At 36.0% G+C, this 24,594-nt stretch overlaps 1 protein-coding gene and 2 pseudogenes across 1 annotated transcript; 1 reads left to right on the forward strand and 2 right to left on the reverse strand.

Moving 5' to 3' along the window:
* Nucleotides 1-690: 690 nt before the first annotated feature.
* LOC101279109 (olfactory receptor 10R2-like) lies at nucleotides 691-3,290 on the reverse strand (annotated as a pseudogene).
* Nucleotides 3,291-14,945: 11,655 nt separating this feature from the next.
* On the reverse strand, nucleotides 14,946-16,048 carry LOC101272913 (olfactory receptor 10K1-like). Its single transcript, XM_012538500.3, is given in 2 exon segments — nucleotides 14,946-15,267; nucleotides 15,270-16,048. Coding segments are annotated over 2 exon segments (945 nt in total). The 5' UTR covers nucleotides 15,973-16,048; the 3' UTR covers nucleotides 14,946-15,025.
* Nucleotides 16,049-23,077: 7,029 nt separating this feature from the next.
* Nucleotides 23,078-24,047, forward strand: LOC125964553 (olfactory receptor 10T2-like; annotated as a pseudogene).
* Nucleotides 24,048-24,594: the final 547 nt, after the last annotated feature.

Genomic DNA, 24,594 nt, shown 5'->3' on the forward strand with positions numbered 1-24,594 from the left:
GGAGAATATGAAAGAAATAGAAGGTCCTTGCAGAGATGTACAAAGTCTTAACTGATATAATGAGTCTCGAGTTCTGTCCAGCTTTGCAGTTTAGTCATGCTTACTTTCATCTTATCCATTAGATACAAACAAAAACCATGTGAGGTAAAAAAGGAAAAACTATACTATCTCTGTATTCTATATTTAAAACTTAGATTTAAAGAACAACAATAGTTTTTTTAAAAGTCATGACTTAAATAGTCTTCTAATTGCTAGTACAGCAAGTTTTTTTCCCCATCATGTCTTAGTCCTATATCCACACCACATTCAGGCCTGAGCACCTCATTTTCAGCTGGACAAAATCTTAAACAAAGAGGACAACCAGAGATTTGGGGCTAACAAGCCAAACATAGGGTAATAGATAATGGTTGTTAGGATCCTTTTGAGAACTATCTCTGAAGAAGAAGATAAGTAGGAGAGTTGTCTTTTAGTGACAGATGCTCTGATATCTCCCTTAATTTTGCAACAACCTTGAGATAAACATGTTGTTATGTGTGCTTTACTTAAGAGAACATTACATCCCCACAGTGTCAAACAACTTATCCAAAGCCACACAGTCATAGAGGTGAATAGACTAGAAACTTTTATGACTTAAACAATTAGATACATATTTGACTCAAATTTGTGTGTACTGTTGAAAAAATGTTTTAATTATAAAGTCTTAACAGAAAACCCAGTCTTTCCAATCATTTTCTGAATGGCCAGCTGTACATCTTTGTTCCTGAGGCTGTATACAATAGGGTTCAACAGTGGGGTGATGATGGTATAGGTCACTGTCACCAGCCCATCTTTTCCTGATGTATATTTGGCTGAGAGTCACAGGTAGACAAAGGAAGCACAGCCTTAGTGGACAATGACTACAATGAGATGAGAGGCACAGGGGGAGAATGCTTTTTGCTTGCCTTCAGCTGATGAGATCTTCAGGATAGTAGAGACAATAAATTCATAGGAGATGCAGATGAAGATCAAGGGCACAAGCCCCAAGACCCCACCAGTGAAGATGACAGGTTCATTAATGTAGGCTTCAGCATAGGCGAGATAGATGACTGGTGAAATATCACAAAAATAATGTTTGACCTTGTTGGAACCACAGAAAGGGAGGCTAAAGACCAAAGTTGTTCCCAATAGAGATATTAGGAAACCACTAACAATACAAGTTACTGCCAAGTGCCCACAAACCCTCCAGCTCATGAGAATGGGGTAGTACAAAAGCTGACAGACAGCAGCATAACAATCATAGCCCATCACTCCCAGATGCAAGGAATTGGTGACAGAAAAAACAAGGAAAACGAACATCTCTGAAGCACAACTCACGAAGGAGAGTGTCCTGAGTATGGAGAGCAGATTGATAAGCATCTTGGGCAGGATGACAATTGTTTAGAAGGTCTCAGAGGTAGAAAGGACACATAGAAAGAAGTACATGGGTGTGTGGAGACTGTGATCCAAGCAGATGATTGAGATGATTGTAATGTTTCCACTCAAGATGATCAAATAGAAGCAGAGAAAGACCACAAAGAGGACAAGCTGCAATTCCCCAAGGCTGGAAAAATCCAGCAGGAGGAATTCGGTAACACAGGAGGAATTGGCCGTGGAGAGTTGATCCCACGGAATAAAGTCAATATGTTCAATTCCAGAGACCTTTAAAAGTGAGAAGTCGAGGGAATTTACCCTTCATAAAGTAGCCAGTTTCGTATGAAAGAGAAACAACAGGCATGGGAGAAAAAAAAAGGATTGTAAACTAAGCAAAATGTATCTTAAATTAATATGCACCCACAGTGCTATTTTTCTGCCAATGATTTTAGCACTGAATTTGGGGACAAGTGTTCACATGAAATGTACAGACATTTGCTCAAAGAAAGCCTGTTCTTCAGGCCCCTTCCTTGCAGACTTATATAGTCTCTGCTTAATTTTTTGGTAATCTAATCCTCAAAAAAGCCTTTCTCTACATTAATTATGATTTTAAGTGGTCATAGTTTCATCCACATTACTGATACATATATTTCACAAGCAATACCACCAATGTCTGAAGATCTACGTTCCACCTGCTTTTAATACTTTCTTCGTCTAGGTCAATAACCATTGATTTGTCTTTGTGCTGCTTGTCCTTAAAGAACAGAATTCTCTTTTTTTACTAATTATATATCACATTAAAATTGACTACAATTTTAATGCAGTCATTCATTAAAATTAATTTGGCTTAGAACTACAGCTACTGTCTTAGAACTAGTGTTATGAATACCCTACAAACTCTTCTAGGACACCAGGCCTGATTTCCCTTTGCAGAAAATTTGTGGCTAAAATTAATTAGTTTTCCTTCAGCATTCACTGTTTTTCCACTTGGTTATGTATCTTATCCTTGATATACCTGAATTGGAGACCCAACAGACTGTCCCTCCGGTATCTGTCTCTGAATTCCTGATCAGTGATGCTCAGATACTTTCCCTGAGGCCTCTGACACAGTTCTTATTATTGGTACTAGATTACATATTTTTATTTAAAACATTCTTATCCTCTCCAAGCTCCAACCCAAATCTTTTCCTTTACCTGGATTCTGTATATCAATAAAAAGTTTCCAAAACTTCTTAGTCATCCAAGCTGTAAATTTCTGAGGCATGTTTAAACACATGATAATTCTCATCCTCCACATACAATCCATTTTTTTTTCTGTAATAGTTCTAGAATCCATTTCTTCTGTTCTTCCAGAAATTAGCTCTTACCTGGATTATTACAAGAGCATTATGAATGGACTCCTAGGATTCTATCTCTTCCTACTCTAAGCCACAGTTCACTACAGCAGTAAAGTTGTCTTTCTATAGGGCAAATTCTATCCTATTAACAAAACTAAATGGCCTTCAATTATCTATAAAGTTAAAACAGCTATATTCTGACTTTCATTCTTGTCTGAAAAGTAACTTTCCACTCATAGCTTCCACTGTATATCTCTTCACATGCACTTTAGCATTGAGAAAATTTGAACAATCATGTCCTTTTTCATACTACCCCCTACATCTGGAAATAGTCCATACTTCATGTTTGTTTTCATTTTATTCTTCTTTTAATTGTGTGACTATCTTTAAATTATCAGTTAAAATAACATGTGCACATTGTTGTTCCTACAGCTTCTTAATTGTGCTTTATCACTTTATCTGGGTTTCCTTAGCAATCATTAGAATCTTATTTGCTTTGGCCTTAGTATTATAAGTTTATCTTTGACTACACAAATTGTAACTCACCAGAGACAGAAACTGCATCCCTGCACATAACATAGTGTCTAGTATATACCAAGTACTTGAAAACTTGTTGAAGGACCAAAGTGACCAATGACCCCAGTTTCTCTTCTGAATTATTTCAAGATGGCATTTGATTTCAGGGATTTTCTAAACTTTTTCCCTTGATATTAATCTAGCATATAATATTAACCTTCTGTTTTGACATTTTGTGATGAAAAATCTCTATAACATTATTTTCTAAATGCAAAGACAAATGATCCATTAAAAATTGTTGTCATCCCAAAAAAATATAATTAACTGCTGTATGTTATATATGAAGGTTATTAAGAGAGTAAATCCTAAGAGTTCTCATCACAAGAAAAAATATAATTATTAATACTTTCCTCTATTTAATTTTTTTATTATTTTATTATTTCTTTAATTTTGTACCTATATGAGATGATGGGTGTTCACTAAACTTACTGTGATAATCATTTCATGATGTATGCAAATCAGATCAGTATGCTGTATACCTTAAACTTACATAGTGCTGCATGTTAATTATATCTCAGTAAAACTGGAAGAAAAAAAGTGCTGCATTTTCATTTTCTTTTCTGATTATCAAATGGTTTTCTCCATTATCTCACACTTTTAAAATTTTAATAGCACTTTACTGTTGGTCTTAAAGTACTTTACAAATAATACAATTTCTATTATTGTTTGATCTTTTGCTTAGACAAAGTTTTAGTAAAATTTTGAAATGGGACTTTTGATATCTTTGAATTGCCTTACCTCTAAACTTTATAAATAAGAAGTATACCCTGTGCTTTTGACCAGAACAAAGACTCCCCTATTATTCCTCCTGGGATATCTTCTCTACATTTCCAACTTCCTGGTCTCTTTTCTTTGAATATTTTCTCTTTTATAGGGTCATCCTCGGAAAGGACAGTGACTAGTTACCCAGAGAAAGATGGAGTTTCTGAAAGGAAAGGCCAGATTACTCAATGGCTATTCCCTGACACTCTCCTGCAAACCCCTGTAATACGTCATCTACTTTTTCAAACTTATCCACAGAACTTATGTGGGAACTGAAGTTGCAGAATAAATTAACTATGGAAAACATTGACTGTACTTAACCCAGTCTGGAATGCTTCATAAAATATTTGGTAAATAGCAGATAGTGTTTTTTGGAAATAGCTATTGATTTATTCATTGACAAATATTTGTGGAGTTTCTGTTACATGCCAGGCACTATGCTAAGTACTGTGGTAAATAAAAGATGAAATGGCAAAGACCCTGGTTACAAGTAGCTTATAGTCTACTGGAGATAAGACCTTTACACAAAATAGAACATGAAGTGTCATAAAAGGAATATGGGAATTCTATACGGAGAAAGATTTGTTACTTACAGATTCTGGGATCTGAGACAGCTGCATGGCAGAAAGATGGCAGTTGAAATAAGCTGGGGAGAATATTTTGGATTTGGACATGCAGACATAAGCAGGAAAGAAAATAAAGGCCCTACAGACCATTTCAAGTCATTATACCTTTTATAAAAGAGCCATAGGGAGGCTGCTGCCACAGTCCTTCGGGGGTACGGAAAAACAAGTGGTATTGCTATTTTCTGAATTTGGAAAGGAGGATATTACACATTCAAAGAAAGCTTGGAGAAAATAAAAAGATGGAAAAAGAAAAGGACATATAGGGTAATTAAGTTGCCTCTTCAACAAGGGGAAAGAGCAAATTGATTTTTCATTATTTTGCTCAATAACTCTTCATCACTTGTAAGGTAAAGCCAATTTCTTAAGTTGGTTAAAAAGACAACTAATTTTACCCCTTATCTACATTTGCAACCTAAATTTTAATCACACAGGACTTGCACTAAAATACATAGAGTTTTCTATATATGGCTTTGTATTTCAAGACTTCTTGGAGAGAGAGAGAGAGAGAGAGAAATGTCAGCCTCAAATATCCTCTAACTTTCATCTGTGATCCACTCATTCTTCACACTTTTTAAAGTCACCAGTTATTGAACTTTCTCTAATCTGTCTAGGAAGAATTTGTTGTTCCTAGCATATTTAAAGCTTAATATATTTAAAGGTTGTTTCATGTGTCTTTATCAAAATACTCAACATGTTACATCCAAATTATTGTCTCCTGATTGTCTCTCCAATAGACCAGACAGCCTCAAGGATAAATACCACAACATATGCCTTGCGAATTCTCAAAACATAACCCAATATTTAAATATATGGAATATATGAAATATAAAGTCTTGATGAATAAATAAATAGTCCATTAATGAATTAATAATGGTTTCAGTTCACTTTACAGCAGCTTGGTCCCCTTTGCACCATCATGTGCCTCCTAAGTAAAAATACTTTTTATGTTCTCATTATGTTCCATGTCCTGTATAAATTTTTGTTTTCTTTCTTTCTTATACTGTATCCCCTTATGAAAAAATCAAAACTTACCCTGTGGCCCTGCCTTCCTCTTCATCTTGGTCTTTATCCTTACATTTTTCACCATTGAACTGCCCTTTCTATCATTTGATCACATTTTCTATTTTCCACTACTAACAACTAGAAGATAACAGATCACTGGCTCCAGGGAAAACCCAACAATTTTAAAATTCGACATAAAAGTAAGTAGATTGTCACTGCTCTTCTCAACAAGGAAATAAGAGTCCCTAAATGAAAATAAAAATGTACATTTTTTTCAAATTGGAGTTTAGTGCCCAGTAACATGCAGGTGTATTCATTCTCGGACACATCCTGGAATCTTCTATGAAGGTTTCTAGGTGAAATTTGCCAAAATGATCTTCACTGTCATAATGTCCAAGGGCTCTTCTACCATTTTCTACAAACTCTGGACCATTATAAGAAAACTAGGGCTTCCCTGGTGGCGCAGTGGTTGAGAGTTCGCCTGCTGATGCAGGGGACACGGGTTCGTGCCCCAGTCTGGGAAGATCCCACATGCCGCGGAGCGGCTGGGCCTGTGAGCCAAGGCTGCTGAGCCTGCGCGTCCGGAGCCTGTGCTCCGCAACGGGAGAGGCCACAACAGTGAGAGGCACGCCTACCGCAAAAAAAAAAAAGAGAAAAAGAAAAAGAAAAGAAAAGAAAACTATCTACATTGCTCCACACAAAAATTTCACCTGTACCTTGGATAGTTTAGGTATGTCCTCAATGAGTACGACAATGGTCTTCCTTTATACATTAGCAATGACTTCAATGCCTTGGTTAGTAATTGAAATGTTTATCTCCATAGGGATCTAATTACCACATTTGCCCAATGCTTGTCCATAATTTCCCCAGTTAGCAAGTAGAACAATGATAATACACTATGAGAATTAGTTGGTCAAAGAAAAGGCCCTTTCTAATATACTGTGGAAATTAGTTGGTTTCCTCCCAGAAATTCTCTGGTGACTTATTAGAGAGGTGGAGGTTTTCTTGGTTCTATTTGTTAAAACAGACAGGTAATTTGTTAATTACCTCCTTTGAGTATCCCTACCTAATGACTAAGTTTTTATTCTTAGTTTTGAGAAAAATATCCATTTCATATTCACATTTCTGAAAGTTAGAAGAGAGGAAGAAAGATACAAAAAATAGAGGAAGAAAATTATAAGGGCAGAAGCAAGATAGGTCTTTCAGACACATGAGAAACTTATTTGTTCCTAGAATATAACATGAGCATGATTGATATTTGTTCAATAAATAAAGAAAAAAATTTGGGTTCTGGAGTAAGATGTCATAGTGCCCTGTTTTAGGTATTAGCTGAGACTTCTCAGGAGTCTACCTCCTACTTTCACATTGCATATTTATTCCCTCTGCCAGTGAGTCCAGACACTTCGGGCTAGAAATGGGGAAATACTACACACTCATAGATGTCTCTCTCAGGGGCTCATGTGATCTGCTCTTGTGTAAATTATATCAGAGATGCTGCAGGCATGAAGAGGAGAAGAAAATTCCAGGGTATTAAGTAAGAATTTGATGACTAGGACTTGGTGGCTTCTCTCTCCTTCAGTTATGTCACAGATTGGGACCATGGCTAGATCTTCAGGAAATCTTTCAGTGAGACGATTCATCTGAAAGCTATATATTTCCCCTGAATCTGGGTGGGCTGAATGACTATTTGTTCCAATAGATTATAGCAAAATTGATGCTATATTGGTTTATAAACTCTGGTCTCTAGAGCCTGTCAGCTTCTACTTCCTAATTCTTCAACTTATTTTTTATATATTGGAGTAAAGTTGATTAACAATGTTGTGTTAATTTCAGGTGTACAGCAAAATGATTCAGTTATACATACACATGTATCTATTCTTTTTCAATTTCTTTTCCCATATAGGCCATTACAGTGTATTGAGCAGTGTTCCCTGTGCTATACAGTAAGTCCTTGTTGGTTATCTATTTTAAATATAGTAGTATGTAAATGTCAATACAAAATTCCAAATCTATCCCTCCCCCCCAACCCTTAACCCTGGTAGCCATAAGTTCATCCTTTAAGTCTGTGAGGCTGTTTCTGTTTTGTAAATAAGTTCATTTGTATCATATTTTTTAGATTCTGCATATAAGTGATATCATATGATATTTGTCTGTGTCTGACTTACTTCATTTAGTATGATAATCTCCAGGTCCATCCATGTTGCTACAAATGGCATTATTTCATTCTTTTTAATGGCTGAGTAATATTCCATTGTATATATGTACCACAATATACAAGTACCATATGTACTTCTTTATCCATTCATCTGTCGATGGACATTTGGGTTGCTTCCATGTCTTGGCTATTGTAAACAGAACTGCAATGAACATTGGGATGCATATATCCTTTCAAACCATGTTTTTCTCTGGATATATGCCCAGGAGTGAGATTGCTGGATCATATGGTAGCTCTATTTTTAGTTTCTTAAGGAATCTCCATACTGTTCTCCACAGTGGCTGTACCAATTTACATTCCCACCAACAGTGTAGGAGGGTTCCTTTTTCTCCACACCCTCTCTAGCATTTATTATTTGTAGACTTTTTGATGATGGACATTCTGATCTATGTGAGGTGATTCCTCATTTTAGTTTTGATTTGCATCTGTCTAATAATTAGTGATGTTGAGCATCTTTTCACGTGTCACTTGGCCATATTGGAACATCAACTTTTATTCCCTACATGTTTTTTTAATGAAGTTTATTTGATTTACAATATTATATTAGTTTCAGGTATACAACATAGTGATTCAGTTTTATTGTGGATTACACTCCCTTTACAATTATTATAAAATATTGGCTATATTCCTTCTGTTGTACAATATATACTGATAGCTTATTTATTTTATACATAGTAAGTTATACCTCTTAATCTCCTACCCCCATCTTGCCCATCCTTCCTTCTCTCTCCCCATTGGTAACCACTAGTTTGTTCTCTATATCTGTGAGTCTCTCTGTTTTGTTATAATCACTTGTTTGTTTTATTTTTTTAGATGCCACATATAAATATAACATACAATATTTGTCTTTGTCTGACTAATTTCACTAAGCATAATACCCTCCAGGTCCATTCATGTTATTGCAAATGGCAAAATTTCATTATTTTTGTGACAATAATATTCCCTTGTATGTATATATATTTATGTATATACCTCACATCTTCTTTATCCATTCATCTGTTGATGGACACATAAGTTGCTTCCATAGGTTGGTTTATTATAAATAAAGGTGCTATGAACATTGGGGTGCATGTATCTTTTTGAATTAGTGTTTTCATTTTCTTCAGGTATATGCCAAGGAGTGGAATTACTGGATCATGTAGTAGTGTTATTTTTAGTTTTCTGAGGAAACTCGATAGTGTTTTCCATAGTGACTGCACCAACTACATTCCAATAAACAGTGTGCTGGGGTACCCTTTTTTCCACATACTTTCCAACTTGTTATTTGTAGACTTTGATGATAGTCATTCTGACAGGCGTGAGGTGATATCTCATGGTTTTGATTTGCATTTCTTTGATTATTAGTGATGTTGAGCACTTTTCATGTGCCTGTTTGTCATCTGTATGTCTTCTTTGGAAAAATGTCTATTCAGGTCGTCTGCCCATTTTTTAATCTTTTTTTATATTGAGTTGTGTGAGCTGTTTATATATTTTGGATATTAACCCCTTATTGGTCACATCATTTACACATATTTTCTCCCATTCAGTAGGGAAAACATTTTGTCAATGGTTTCCTTTTCTGTGCAAAAGCTTTTACATTTAGTTAGGTGCCATTCATTTATTTTTGCTTTTGTTTCTTTTGCTGTAGGAGACAGATCCAAAAAAATATTGCTACAATTTCTGTCAAAGCATGTTCTACCTATATTTTTTTCTGGAAGTTTTATGGTTTCCAGTCTTATATTTAGTTTTTAATCAATTTTGAGTTTATTTGATGGTATGAGAAAATGTTCTAATCTCTTTCTTTTACATGTAACTGTCCAGTTTTCCCAGTGCCACTAATTGAAGAGACTGTCTTTTGTTCATTGTATATTCTTGCTTCCTTTGTTGTAGATTAATTGATCATAGGTATATAGGTATATTTCTGTGATCTCTATTCTGTTCCATTGATATATGTGTCTGTTTTTGTGCCAATACCATACTGTTTTGATGACTATAACTTTGTAGTATGGTCTGAAGTCAGGGAGTGTGATACCTCCAGCTTTGTTCTTTTATCTCAAGATTGCTTTGGCTATTTAGGGTCTTTTGTTGTTCCATTTAAAATTTAGAATTATTTGTTCTACTTCATATTTATTCTACTTGTGAAAATGTCATGAAAATTTTGATAGGAATTGTATTGAATCTGTAGATTGCCTTCAGTAGTATGGACATTTTAATAATATTAATTGTTCCAATCCATGAATACAGGATATCTTTCCATTTCATTGTATCTTCTTCAATTCCCTTCATCATTGTTTTACAGTATTCAGAGTACAGATCTTTCACATTTTGGTTTAGTTTATTCCTATTTATTTTATTATTTTTGATGTGGTTTTAAACAGAATTGTTTTCTTGCTTTCCCTTTCTGACAGCTTATTATTAGTGTATAGAAAAGCAACAAATTTCAGTGTATTAATCTTGTATCCTGCAACTTTACTGAATTAATTTATTAGGTCTAACATTTTTTGTGGAGACTTTAAGGCTTCCTATATATAGTATCATGTCAACTGAAAATAATGACAATTTACCTCTTCTCTTGTAATTTGGATGAATTTTATTTCTTTTTGTTGTCTGACTGCTATGGCTAGAACTTCTGACACTATGTTAAATTGAAGTGGTGAGGCTGGACATCATTGTCTTGTTCCTAATTTTAGAGGAAAAGCTTTCAGCATTTTACCATTGAGTATTATGTTAGCTGTGGGTTTGTCATAAATGGCCTTTATTATGTTAAGATATTCTCCCTCTATACCAACTTCAATAAGAGTTTTATAGTTTTATCATGAATAAATATTAATTTTTTCAAATCCTTTCTCTTCATCTATTGAGATAATCATGTGACTTTTACCCTTCCTTTTTGTTAAAGTGCTGTATTACATTGATTGATTTGCAGATATTGAACCATCCTTGTATCCCTGGAATAAATCCCACTTGATCATGATATATGATCCTGTTTATATATTGTTGAATTAGGTTTGCTAAATTTTGTTGGGAATTTCTGCATCTACATTCATCAGAGATACTGGCTGAATTTTCTTTATTTCTGGTTTTGGTACCAGGGTAATGAGGGTCCTGTATCATAAAATTGGGGATGTTCCATCCTCTCCAATTTGGGGGAATAGTTTGATAATAGACATTAGCTCTTCTTTATTGTTTGATAGAATTTGCCCTGTGAGCCACCTTGTCCTGGACTTCTGTATGCTGGGAGTTTTCTTTTTTTTTTTTTTTACAAATTCAATTTCACTTATAATGATGTCTGTTTAGATTGTATATTTCCTCCTGATTCAGTCTTGGGCAATGTATATTTCTAGAGATTTATCCAGGTTTTCTAGGTTAGCCCATTTGATGGCATTTAACTGTTTGTAGTATTCTAATGATTTGTTCGTATCTCTGTGACATCAGCTGTTATTTCTCTTCTTTCAAATTTTATTTTGTTTATTTGGGTCCTCTCTCTTTTTTCTTGTTGAGCTTGGCTTATAATTTTTTTAATCTTTTCAAGAAACAAGCTTTTGGTTTCATTTATCTTTTCTATTTCTTTGGTCTCTATTTAATTTATTTTCTCTCTTATCTTTATTATCCTTCCTTCTGCTGACTGACTGTGGCTTTGTTTGCTCTTCTTTTTCTAATTCCCTTAAATGGCATATTAGGTAGTTTATTTGAGATTTTTATTCTTTCTTGAGGTGGGACTGTATCACTATAAACTTTCCTCTTAAAATTGCTTTTGTTGCATCCCTTAGATTTTGGAAGATGTGTTTTTATTTTCATTTGTTTTACAGTATTTTCTGATTTCTTCTTTGATTTCTTCATTGACTCACTGGGTCTTTAGTAGCATGTTGTTTTGTCTCTACATGTTTGTGTTTTTCCCATATTTCTTACCATAACTGATTTCTAGTATCATACTATTAGAACCAGAGAAAATACTTGATATAATTTCCGTTCCCTTAAATTTGTTGAAACTTGTTTTGTGGCCTAGTATTTGATCTATCCTAGAGCATGTTCCCTGTATACTTGGAAAAAAATATATATATATTCTGATGTTTTTGGATGGAATGTCCTTTGTATATCTATTACATTTAACTGATTTGGCATGAGTAAGGGCATAGGCTGGGGCTGTCCTAGCATCAGTCAGAATTCTGACTACTTCTGATCTGCTGCTCCCATGAATGCCATAATGTCTGCCAGCACCCAGTTTGAATGCTGTGCTGGGTCTGAGCTGGCTCTGTCCCCTGAAACTGTGCCCTCTCCTCTGCTGCAGCACCTTCATCCTAGTGTGGAGCTGTGTTGCAGAGCAAGAGAGACGAGCAGGGCTGGGGTGAGCACTGGGGTGGTTGTGGAAAACTGGCCAGAGTTCTGGGCATCTTCACTCTGCTTCTTCCACCTTGTTTTGGGTGTAAGCAAGCATGTACATGCTCTTCATGAGGAGTGTCTAGGTTCTACAGCCCTGTTGTCAGTCCTCATGGTTTTCAAACCAGCTAAGGGATCTCGTCCTCCTGGTGTCAGACCTCAGGGCTGTGGCATCCAATATGTGGTTCAGACTTATTCTGAGCCTGTGTAATCTCCCCTCCGAGGGGTGCATGTCCCAACCTGATCACTTCTCTTCCCTCCCTACCCAACCCTGTGTAGATCTTTCTTACAGTCTTGGTTGTATAACAGTCTTTCTGATAGTCTCCAGTTTGTTTTCTCTGAGAATTTCTCCACATGTATCTGTATTTTTGATGTGTGGGTGGAGCAAGGTGAGCTTGATGTCCTCCTACTCTGCCATCTTGATATCCTACTCTAACCACCATGCAAACCCAAGCAGTACTTATAAAATCCATGTGGTAAGAAACCAAGTCTCAATAGCCCCAGATTTGCACACAACCAACATTTAACATGAACTAAGGAGCCACATAAGTGACAAATTTTGTAAATGGCCCTCCAGCCCTAGTTGGGCCAACCAAGGTGACCTTACAAAAAGTAGATACAAGCTGTCCCATAAAGCCCTGCCAAAATTTTGGATTTGTGTGTAAAATAAATAACTGTTGTTATCTTAGCTAAACTACAGGGTAGTTTGCTAATTGGAAATAAATAACTAGAACAGAATTTGGTATCTAAAGTCAGGGTGCTATTATAATTAAAACTTTAAAAATATGGCACTGAGTTTGGACTTGATGGTAGGAAAATCTGTAAAGCCTTAAGGAATCTATCACTGAAAGGTGTAAGAGCCTTGAGGCCACTGTTGGTAAGCATTTGAAGGACAGAGAGGAAGCTGTTATTATAGTTTTGTAAAAGGGGGCATTTACGTGCTTTCTTGGAAAGTTTGCATTACTATAGCCTGGAACACAGAAAAATCATTTATTAAACTCATGAGAAATTTCTAGGAAGATTATAGAAAGTGCCGATCAATGATAACATATGAGAAGAAAGAAGTGAACAAAATAAGGTGTCGTTAAGCTTCTAAGAATTTAGAAGAACTATAAAGAATCCAGAACTTCCTAGGTTTGCAAATAAAGCTTTTCCCATCCAATCCCCAATCTCTCCCAGCAAAGATTCTGAAAGTAAGAAATGGCTTCAAGGGAAAGATTAAACTCAAGATGTTTCAGGAAACTGTTGCCTCAGGGTAAAGATCTTAAGAATGTCACTATAGGACTGTAAGACTTTCTGTTAGAGCTCGGAAATATTTAAGTTTATGCCAAGTAAGTTTTAGACTTTTAATTCCATGTTGTATGAAATAGAAATTTGTAGAAGTGCCTTTCTTTACAGGAATCCAAATGTATGGTTTATCCTTTCAGTGATGTTATTAGTATTAAGATTGGATTAATGCAGATGTCTTCATGTTACTTCACTCCATCCCTTTGTGAACAAAGGCATAATTTGGTGTAATGACTAAACAGATTTGGTAAAGGAGAGCACAGCTGTTGAACAGGGCTAAGCAAAATTACTTCCATAGAAATAAAATAGAATTTGGGGATCTTGTTGGGTTTGACTTCCCACGCTTCTCCTGAAGGAAAAATTCCTTTATATCTCAGAATAGTTTCAATAAAGAATATTGAAGAAAACCAAACCGTGTTGACAAGCTTGTGTTTAATATAAAATCTGTGCCTTCAGGAAATTCAGATTCGTTATATTAAAAGCAACCTTGTCGACCCTGTTCCTGGTACCATGCCTGGAACCAAAGAGAAGTTTGTGCTATGAATAGCCTTCCTTATTCTGCCATCTTCTGCTGCCGAGCTGGCTCAGCCACTTTCATGTCCTGTCTTGGTGAATGTCAGTTCATCCATGTAGGCAGCCACACACCTGAACGTGACTTCACCACTCTTTTTTTAAAATTATTCTTCCAGAGAAGAAGCAGCACGTGAGAAAACATGGCAGACTACAGAATCATGTTACTTTGAGGCCCAGCAAATAGTGGATTAGCTTCAGAGGGCACAACAAGACACATATGAGAAATTATTCCATGTTAGCAGCTGCCTTGAAGAGAATAAATAGGTATGATATTCAGGGAATGAATTTGGGGCCTATGACAGGATAATATTAGAAGGGCATATGTATATAGGAAGGAAACTCCATAATAAGGTTCCAGTCTCAAACAAGGAAATGACAAAACAATCCCAAGTAAAGGCAAAGCCATTTCAATATGTAGATTTGGTGTGTGTGGGGAGGAGGGGGGGGAATCAGGGACCAAAAAGGGACACTAAAGTTTGCTGTTGAATGGAGGGGACCAAGGTTGCCTGTTGTCTTCTGGAAAGGAAGAACTAATATCAGGAGGGGTAGGAATAGATAGTCATATATTCTTGTGTTCCTTTGAACTAGACAGCTTTGGTGCATCTTTGCTCTCATCAATGGATTTATTTGTTTTTGAATAATAAATCTTTACAGCAGTAAAATGTGATGAAATTTATTCTAGAAATGAGTAATCTTTTCACATATCTACATAGCCTTCTCAGAGGATTACTCATGGCAGAAAGCCAGAATGTCTTATCTTCTTTGAGCCACATTCGCTTCATATGAAAAATGTCTTTACATTACAGCATGTTCTACATTTAAATGAGAAAATATTTGAAAGCACACATTTTACTTGGCACATAAAAGGCATACAATTAACTGAACAGTTAATAACTGGCTCTTTAATTAACAGGATATGAAGTCTGGACCATTGTTCTTCGAACGGTTGATTTGAATTCCTTATTCCTCAGACTGTAAACCATTGGATTGAACAATGGAGTGAGGATGGTATAAGACACAGATATTAGGGTGTCTTGACTTGAAGAGTAATTGGATTTGGGCCTTAAGTAGATGAAAGAGGCACAACCATAATGAACAGTTACCACAATGAGACGGGAGGCACAAGTAGAGAAGGCTTTGTATCTCCAACAGAGGATGGGATTTTTAGAATGGCAGAGATGATACGGATATAGGAAACCAGGATAAGTAACAGTGTAATAATCAAGGCAAACACACCAAGCATGAATATGACCAACTGACTGAGGCGAGAGTGATGAGATGCCAGCTTGAGGACAGGAGAAATGTCACAGAAGAATTGGTGTAGTTGGTTAGAGGAGTGGAATGGCAAGTGAAATACCAGGGAGGTGGTGACCAGTGAGACAGTGAAGCCACAAGCACAGGCAGCAGCCACAAGTCCCACACACACCCCATAACCCATGATCACTGTGTACCGCAGAGGGTTACAGATGGCCACATAGCGATCATAACCCATGGCTGCCAGCAGGAAGGAGTGTGAGCAACCTAGGAAGAGGAAGGAAAACATCTGGATAGAACAGCCCAAGAAGGAGATGGTCTTCTTCTGGGCCAGCAGGTAAACCAGCATCTTGGGTACAAGAATGAAGGTGTAACAAGTCTCAAAACAGGAGAGTACAGCAAGGAAGAAGTACATAGGGGTATGGAGGGCTCTGTCCAGGACAATGGTGGAAATGATGATGGCATTTGTGCCCAGGGTGAACAGGTAGATGAGCAGGAAGACAATGATGAGCAGCCACTGCAGCCCAGCCAGAGATGAGAAGCCAAGGAAGACAAACTCTCTCATCAAGGTCTCATTGACCCATTCCATGGTCATGTTATTAGGAGAGCCAGAGTCAGAGCCAGAGGCCAGGATCCAAGGAGGGAGAAATGCATGGGGAACTCAGCACAAAGCCTACAGGTGGCAGGCATTTCCAGATGTTTGGTGGAACTCATTCATTTTCTCCAAAAACACCTGCCAAAATAAGAATTAAGGCTAAATATGGAACAGAACAACTGATGACCAATTAGAAGACTTTTTTCCAAAACCAAGAACATATTATCTCTCTAGCTAAGGATTAAGGAATTATCTGGTTTTTTCCCCTTGTATCTTACTTATGGATTATTGTGTTTTCCTTGCTCACTACAAGCCTAAGGAAAACAGCTCTCCAAAAGTGAAAAATATGGTAAACTTCAGCTATCTGAACTTGATCAGAAAGTGGAATGAAAGAATGAGTAATGTTCAGACACAGCAGGTGAATTTCAGTTTATCCAACCACAAATGGGGAAGGAAAAGAAGAACTAGATTATCTCTGAGCAAAACTGTGAGGGGATTTGTGTTTATTGACAACTTATTATATAAGATATGTGGCAAGAATATCATATACCTTATGTCAACTACTCATTATAACAATTTTATGTCAATAGGCAAAACAATATGAAAAATAGAAAAAAACTTTAGTTTTCAGACCAGTTAGAAACATTACGGGAAGTTCCACAAACTAGAGCACTGAGACAAGGGTAGAACAGAAGATAACATTAGTTTAAAGAAAATTTTCTCCTTTTTTTAGAAAGAGAAGAATCATCATACTGTTAGAAAGAGTCTCATTTACTTTGTGGCATTTTAAACACACTTCACTTTTCTTGTTCTGAGGTGCCTCAGAATAATAGAGTTTTCCAAAAATGGCAAGACCTTCCTTGTCACACAGAGTGACAGAGAATATAACAATTGGGCAGTTTTCCAGGATTACAACTCCTGGTCACATCATAGGCTTTATATATTTTGCATATTGTTATGTCAGTAAGATTCCTTCGGGATATTCTGCTACTAAACACAGTTTGCAAGCTGTTAGAAAAAAATATTTCTAAAGTCATTTTTAGAGCTTATATCAGATCATTTTTTCATGGATGTATTTCCCAACTGCCTAAGCCTAAGAAGTAAAGAAAATGTCCTTTGTATGCAAAATCATTTAACATTTATTGGTTGTACCCAGTCTTCATTTGTACACTTTTCAGTATATTTAAATGTTTACATCATTATGTGTTGAGGAATTGTTTGCATCTGCTACCAGAATTTTGTTTTTGCATTTTTCATGATAATAGGAAACCTTGGCTTTCTAGACCTTAAGTTAAGTGATCGGAAATTTCTGAAACTCACTGTACCTATCCTTAGAATTTGAAGATAAGTTTTGTTCTTCCTTAATTACTAGAAATTGGTCATAAACTTAGTAGGTGCAATTATTTGAAGTTAATATTAGGATAGTCACACATGCTGGTTTTAAAGTTCTTCAACACAAATAATAGGATTTTTTTTCATTCTGTAACTCTAAAGGTATCTCCATTATATATAAATATAAAGAATGTAAATACCATATATATCCCTGTTATATACATACATTTGTATGTGTATACTTATATAAATTGGTATAATATACATATGTTTTCTATATGAAGAAAGGCAAACTAACAAGGCAGTTTCCATGTATAATACCTCCACCTGGACAAAGGGACCCTGTTTCTTTCGAAACACTGAGGGAAATCTAAATTTATGATCATTGCTTATCCTTTTCTTATTACTTTCCCAAGATTTTTCTGGATCTACTGTCAACTAATCCACACCTCATCCCCACTATATTCTCACTCCATTGAGTATGAATTATAGAGTAGATCACAGAAGGTAGAATTATCTGATGCTGAAGGAGCACCTGTTTTTCCCCAATACCAAAAACAAAAAAGAAAACTGTTTAGATTATTTGTCACGCAAACTCATGAGAGCAGCTGATTTCAGTTAAGGGGATTTTTACATACATTTACTATAACCCCACAGTCTAAATGAGTTGTATGATTGATATATTTGCCCTTTTCGTGGTGTATGGAGACTCACTGGCACAGTATACCTGAGAAGGCAGCCCCCATCTGCTCAAGAAGACATCAAAGACCACCAGAGAGTGTTATATCAGTACTAAGGATAGAAAGATATAAGGGCAGAATAAAAAGATCTTCCAGCAAATACCCACAGCCCATAAAATTAAGGTAAAAGATCCCTCAGTTTAGAGTAAGAAGATCTATATTTCAGGTCTAGTTTTGTGTGACTTCAGGCAAGGTATTTAACTTGGATATTCAGTCTTTTTCTTTTTAAAATTAAAGGCGATATGGCAATAACTGTAATAAACTGTTGGAAAGTACTTAAACAGAGGCTGCTTGAATAACATGTTGCAGAAGAAGTTTTGACTTAGGGTAAAAGTTGAATACTAACCCTTAAGATAAATTTTCAACTCAGAGACTCCAAAATTCTCTAGTTAGATGATCCCTAAATTCCCTTTATGATATTCTAGAACTAAACAATGGAATTCATGTTATGATCCTTGGAGATGACACTTCTGCACCTTATTTTTCTAACTCCTTCGATGCTCCAAAAAGTTTTATATAATTTAAGCTTAAATAGTGACTCAATAATTGAGGGTACTGGGTACCTTAAAAAGGGGGCAAATCTACAAATTTTTCTGATGCAGAATTTTGATGTTTTCAGGGAAAAAAATCAGTCAAATAACTGAGAGAAATTATGTACCCAGTCTCAGATATTAAAGAAGTGGAATTTTTGTATTCTTAGAGACACATGAAAATCCTGAATTGCCTTATTAAAATGGAGCTTAAGTATTAGATTATAACTAAAAATATGCATCCATGAGTACACAGCAGATAGAGAAGTGAGGATTTAGTTAAGTATGTGTTTCACTTAGTCCATGAGGCAACCAGTTCAAAAAAAAGAAAAATAAATAAAGAAAAGAAAATCTAGCTGACAGCAAAAATGACCCAATCTGATCATGAAGAAAAATTCAGAGAACTATGTGGACCATGCCAAATCACTTTTAGTACCTGGAGTTAAAAGCAGCCCATGGTTCTCCTTCTTAACCTTGCCACTTGCCAGAATTGCAATGGGGTGCCAATGTTCACAAGCACTAGCCCTCACTCAGGTCTAGACCCCACAAAACCCCAGACTAGAGCAACATTCCCACTGCTCAGCAAGTACCTACATTGCTCTCCTCCTTTTAATTCAGACAGCAACATTCAGGATCTGGGATCCCTTGACAAGTAGATTCTAAGCCAAAGACCAGAACCTGAAGAAATATCAGCAAAAGAGAGTGAATCTGCCTTGAGGCAGAAGCTCTCCTCTGCATCCTCCTCTATCCATCAGGACTCTCAACTTGTCCAGCCAAATTCATTACCTTTAGAAATTCTGGTGACCAACATGGGGTATGGTTATTAGAAGTATATAATGATCATTGGACTCCTGAGGCTTGATCTACTGCATGGGGGACATTGCCCTGGGATTAATTAGAAGTCAAGGTTATTTTGGAAAATAATGTCACAAGTTTCTCAAAGGTAGCCTTAGTTGAGGTACCTGAGGAGTAGGAGTCATAAGCATAATTAGCCCATGTCTTCACTGGAAGTTAAGCGCATATGTTATGGATTCTGAAGGAAAAATCACCACAGTTACGACTGTAATGCAGAGGCCAAGTGGAAATTTTTCATTGAATTTTAAGTCAGGAAACTGGTATATTTGTCCAGTGATTCTCAAATTTAGTGTTTATGAGTCAAAAGAGGGCTTAACTGCAAATTTATCTTCTCAGGTTTTTGTCCATAGAAATCCTAATTAGAACCATTGGGGTGTTCTGCCAAAACCTAAATTTTTAACAAGTGTCTTAAACCTATTTGAACATTATCATTAAATTTCTTGTTATCTTAAATTTTTTTTGCTAGAATAACTATATATATAAAGTTGTCAATTTCATCCAAGCTAATCCAAAAGCAATATAATTCCATTCCAAACCCCAGCATGAATTGTGAAGGCAACCTGACAATACAAATTTCTAAAGTTTACATAGAATAATAAGACATTTTTGAAAAAGGAAAAGTGATATAGAGGCTCACTCTTCCCAATAGTAAGATGTCTTAGTGATAAAGAGAGCTTGCTACTGGAACAGGAAGAGTTAAATATTACAAAGAGACAGAAAGGAGAGCTCAGAAATTGATCTATGTATATTTGGAAACTTGGTCTTTAATAGAAATTACCTCATAAGTCAGTAAGGAGACTGTATTTAGAAAATAATAATGGGAAACCTGGTTCCTTCTATGTACACATCACTCATTATGAGGTGTCATATAGAAAATTAAATGGCTTACTGAAGGCTCAGATAGAGCACCACCTGTGTGACAACACATGATGGAACCCACATGTCTACTCAAAGCAGTGTATATTTTGAACTAGCAAACAATGTATTGTGCCTATTCTCCAATAACAATAATGTGTAAGTCTGGGAATCAATGTAAGGGGAGATGGAAATGATTATTTTCATTATTACCTCTAATGACTTCATAATGATGAGCTTCGTAGTTTAGAGGTGTTGCTTTCCAAAGGAGTGTTGTTTCTATCAGGAAACACAAAAACAGAAATTGAGACTTGCCTTTGGTTACTTCAGTCTACTTTGTTCTATTGTACAAATACTCTACAGACAGAAAGGGGCTTTTACGCTAGGCAGGGTAATTCATCCTATATTTTTTAAATTATTGCTACATATTTGATTTTATTTTTCTGAAAATATTTTGCTTAATATAAAAACTTAAACTTAAATTATAGATCTGTAAGTTATAGATAGACCATAAATGCATAAATTTAGTTCTGGGCTCTATTCTGTTCTGTTGTCTATGTGTTTGATTTTGTCAGAGGCATACCATTTTGATTACTGTAGCTTTGCAATATATTTTGAAATCATAAAATGTGCAGCCTCAAGCTTAGCTGTTCTTCTTCAAGATTGCTTTGGCTATTCAGTGTCCTTTGTGGTTCTATATTAATTTCAAGAATTTTTTCTATTTCTGCAAAGAATGCTTATAGGATTTGGATAGGGATTGCATTTAGTTTGTAGACCACTTTGGGTAGTATAGACATTCTAATATTAATTCTTTCAGCCCATGAACACTGAATCTTTTTCCATTTATCTGTTTCTTTACTAATTTCCTTTCTCAATATTTTATAGTTTTCAGTGTAGAAGTTTTTCACCTCTTTGGCTAAGTTAATTCCAAAATATTTTATTCTTTCTGTTGTTATTGTGAATAAGATTGTTTTCTTAATTTCCTTTTTGGATAACTCATTGTTTGTGTATAGAAAATGGCTGATTTTTATGCTGATTTTGTATCTGCTACTTTACTAAATTTGTTTACTAGTTCTAATAGTTTTTCTGATTGAATTGTTAGCGTTTTCTACATATATGATTGTACCATCTGCAAATAGAAATAATTTAACTTTTCTCATTCTGATTTAGATGCTTTTTATTTCTTTTTCTTATCTAATTGTTCTGGCTAGGACTTCTAGTACTGTGCTGATTAGGAGTGATGAGAGTGGGAACCCTCCCTACTGTAACCAATTTTAGAGAAAAACTTTCAGTTTTTTCCTACTGATTATGCTTTAGCTCTTGGCTTTTCATGTATAAACTTTACTGTGTTAAGGTAAGTTCTTTGGAGAGAGTTTTAATCATTACTGGATGTTGAATTTTGTCAAATACTTTTTCTACATCTATAGATTTTATCATGCATTTTATTTTATTTTATTAATGTGGTATAGTACATTGATTGATTTGTATATCTTCAACCATCCTTGCATCTAAAGAATAATATGTAATAAATTTAACGTTCTCTTATATTTATCAATAATTTCCTAGTATTTTATTGAGGATTTTTGCATCTATGTTCATCAGGGATGTTGGCCTGTAGTTTTTCTGTTGTGTCTTAATATGGCCTTGGTATTAGGGTGATGTTAGCCTCATAATTTGAGTTTGAAAGTGTTCTTTCTTCTTTGATTTTTTGGAAGAGTTTAATAAGGATTGGTATTAACTCTTTGCATGTTTGGTAGAATTCACCCATGAAACCATGTGGTCCTGGACTTTTCTTTTTTGGGAGATTTTTGATTACTGATAAATCTCTTTATGTGTTAATTGTCTGTTTAAGCTTTCTATTTCTTCTTGATACAGTTTTGGTAGATTAATATTTCTAGAAATTTGTTCATTTCTTCTAAATTATTCAATTTATAGGTGCACAATCGTTGATAATATTCATTTATGTCCCTTTTTAAATTCTGAGGCATACATTATAATATCTTCTCTCTCATTTTTTATTTTATTTATTTCAGTCTTCTCTTTCATTCTACTTAGTTTAGCTAAGACTTTGTCAATTTTGTTTATTTTTTCAAAAAAACAGCTTTTAGTTTTATTGATTTTTTTTTTTTTTTTTTGTGGTACGCGGGCCTCTCACTGCTGTGGCCTCTCCCGTTGCGGAGCACAGGCTCCGGACGTGCAGGCTCAGCGGCCATGGCTCATGGGCACAGCCGCTCCGCGGCATGTGGGATCTTCCCGGACCGGGGCACGAACCCGTGTCCCCTGCATCGGCAGGCGGACTCTCAACCACTGCGCCACCAGGGAAGCCCAGTTTTATTGATTTTTTGTGTTCTTTTTCTAGTCTATATTTGATTGATTTCTTCTCTAAGTTCATCATTTTACTCCTGTTAAGTTTAGGTGAACTCAGGTCAATTAAGCAAATGGTTTAATTTTTTTAAGCTTCAGTTTCTTCTTCCATAAAATGGCAGGATTGGATGAGATGAGCTTGAAATCACTTACTGATTTAATGAACTTTATATGAATCTTCTGTGCAAATAAGAATACAAAGAATGAAAACAACTTACAAAAATAAATTTCTTCAGATATCATTGAATTGGGATATTACTTACATCACTACTCCTCATGCTTCCTGCTTTCCCCTCATTCCATGATCAATGTGCTTAACTTGTTACTCATTTTTTCATGCCAGTATTATTAGCTTTGTACAGAAACATATTTGTGGTTTCCATGGGAACATTTCACCTTTGTCAAACTCTTTCTGTTCTGAATGTTAGGATGTCTGAGTCAGAATACCAGTGCCTATTGGAGAGACAGAACCAGAATACGATCACTGAGTCCAACATTATAGGATTCTCAAAACTGGGACATTTGCAAATCTTTCTCTTCTTTATTTTCCTCCTGGGTTACCTGACCATTCTGATGGCCAATGCAACCATCATGACTGTCATTCATCTGAATTGGGCTTTGCACACCTCTAGGTACTTCTTTCTCTTTGGCTTCTCCTGCTTTGAAATCTGCTATACCTTTGTCATTGTACCAAAATGCTGACCAAGGGCTTTCCACAAGTCTGACTATTTGTTTCTCTGGGTATGTTTCCCAGCTCTATTTCTCGGTGGGCTTGGCTTGAACCAACTGTTTCCTAATTGCTGTGATGAGCTATGATTGCTATGTTGCCATCTGCAACCCTTTCAACTATACACTCATTGTCAGCTGAGCCACCTGCATGCAGTTGGCTTTAGCCTCAGGCTTCTGTGGTTTCCTGATCTCTGTGGTTGCCAACGTCCTGGTGTTTAGTGTACCCTTCTCTGCCTCCAACTGAATCAACCACTTTTTCTGTGACATTTCCCCTGTCATAAAACTGGGCTGCACAGACACCAACCAGAAGGAGATGGTTATCTTCTTCCTCAACATTCTGGTATTGGTGGTTCCCTTAGTGTTGATCTTCATCTCCTATGTCTTCATTGTTTCCACCATCCTCAAGATCTCCTCAGTGGAGGGACAGCATAAGGTCTTTGCCACCTGTGTCTCCCACATCACTGTGGTTATTTTCCATTATGACTTTGCCTCCTTTTTGTACTTGAGGCCCACATCCCTTTTCTCCTCCTATAAGGACCAACTTGTGGCAGTGACCTATACAGTGATCACCCCACTATTCAACCCTCTTGTCTGCACACTGAGGAATAAGGAAGTGAAGACGGCTCTGAGAAAGGTTCTCAGTAGATATTTATTTACCAAAACTATATGAGTGAGTCAATATGTCAGGGAGGTTATATTCAGGAAAGTGTCCTAGATAAAACTTCAATTCTATAAACAAATTGATTTTTTAATCAAAAAATAGAAGTAAAGCCTTCAAGTCACCTTAATCTTTTTTTATTGTAAAGTCCTTCTGACTGGAGTGCCAAGATAGTGGATTAGGGAGACTCTGAGCTCAACTCCTCCCACAGACACACCAAAATTACAACTATTTACAGACAAACTATTGATTAGAAATACTGGAAGGCTAGCAGAAAAGATCTTCTACAACTAAAGATATAAAGAACGACCCGCAACAAGAAGGATAGGAGGGACAGAGATGGAGTATAGTAACAACCCATAACCCTGAGTGGACAATCCACAAACAGAGGATAATTGTAATTCTTATGGAGAATCTCTGCACCTGGAAAAAATGACACCCAAGAAGGTTTGGCTTTGAAAACCAGAAGGGCTTACTTTTGGGAGAGCCAGAGGGCTATACAAAGGAGAGATTTCACTCTTAAAGAGCACACACAAAATCCCACACACTCCAGGACCCA

The sequence above is a fragment of the Orcinus orca genome, chromosome 1 (genome assembly GCF_937001465.1).
Source record: "Orcinus orca chromosome 1, mOrcOrc1.1, whole genome shotgun sequence".
NCBI lineage: Eukaryota > Metazoa > Chordata > Mammalia > Artiodactyla > Delphinidae > Orcinus > Orcinus orca.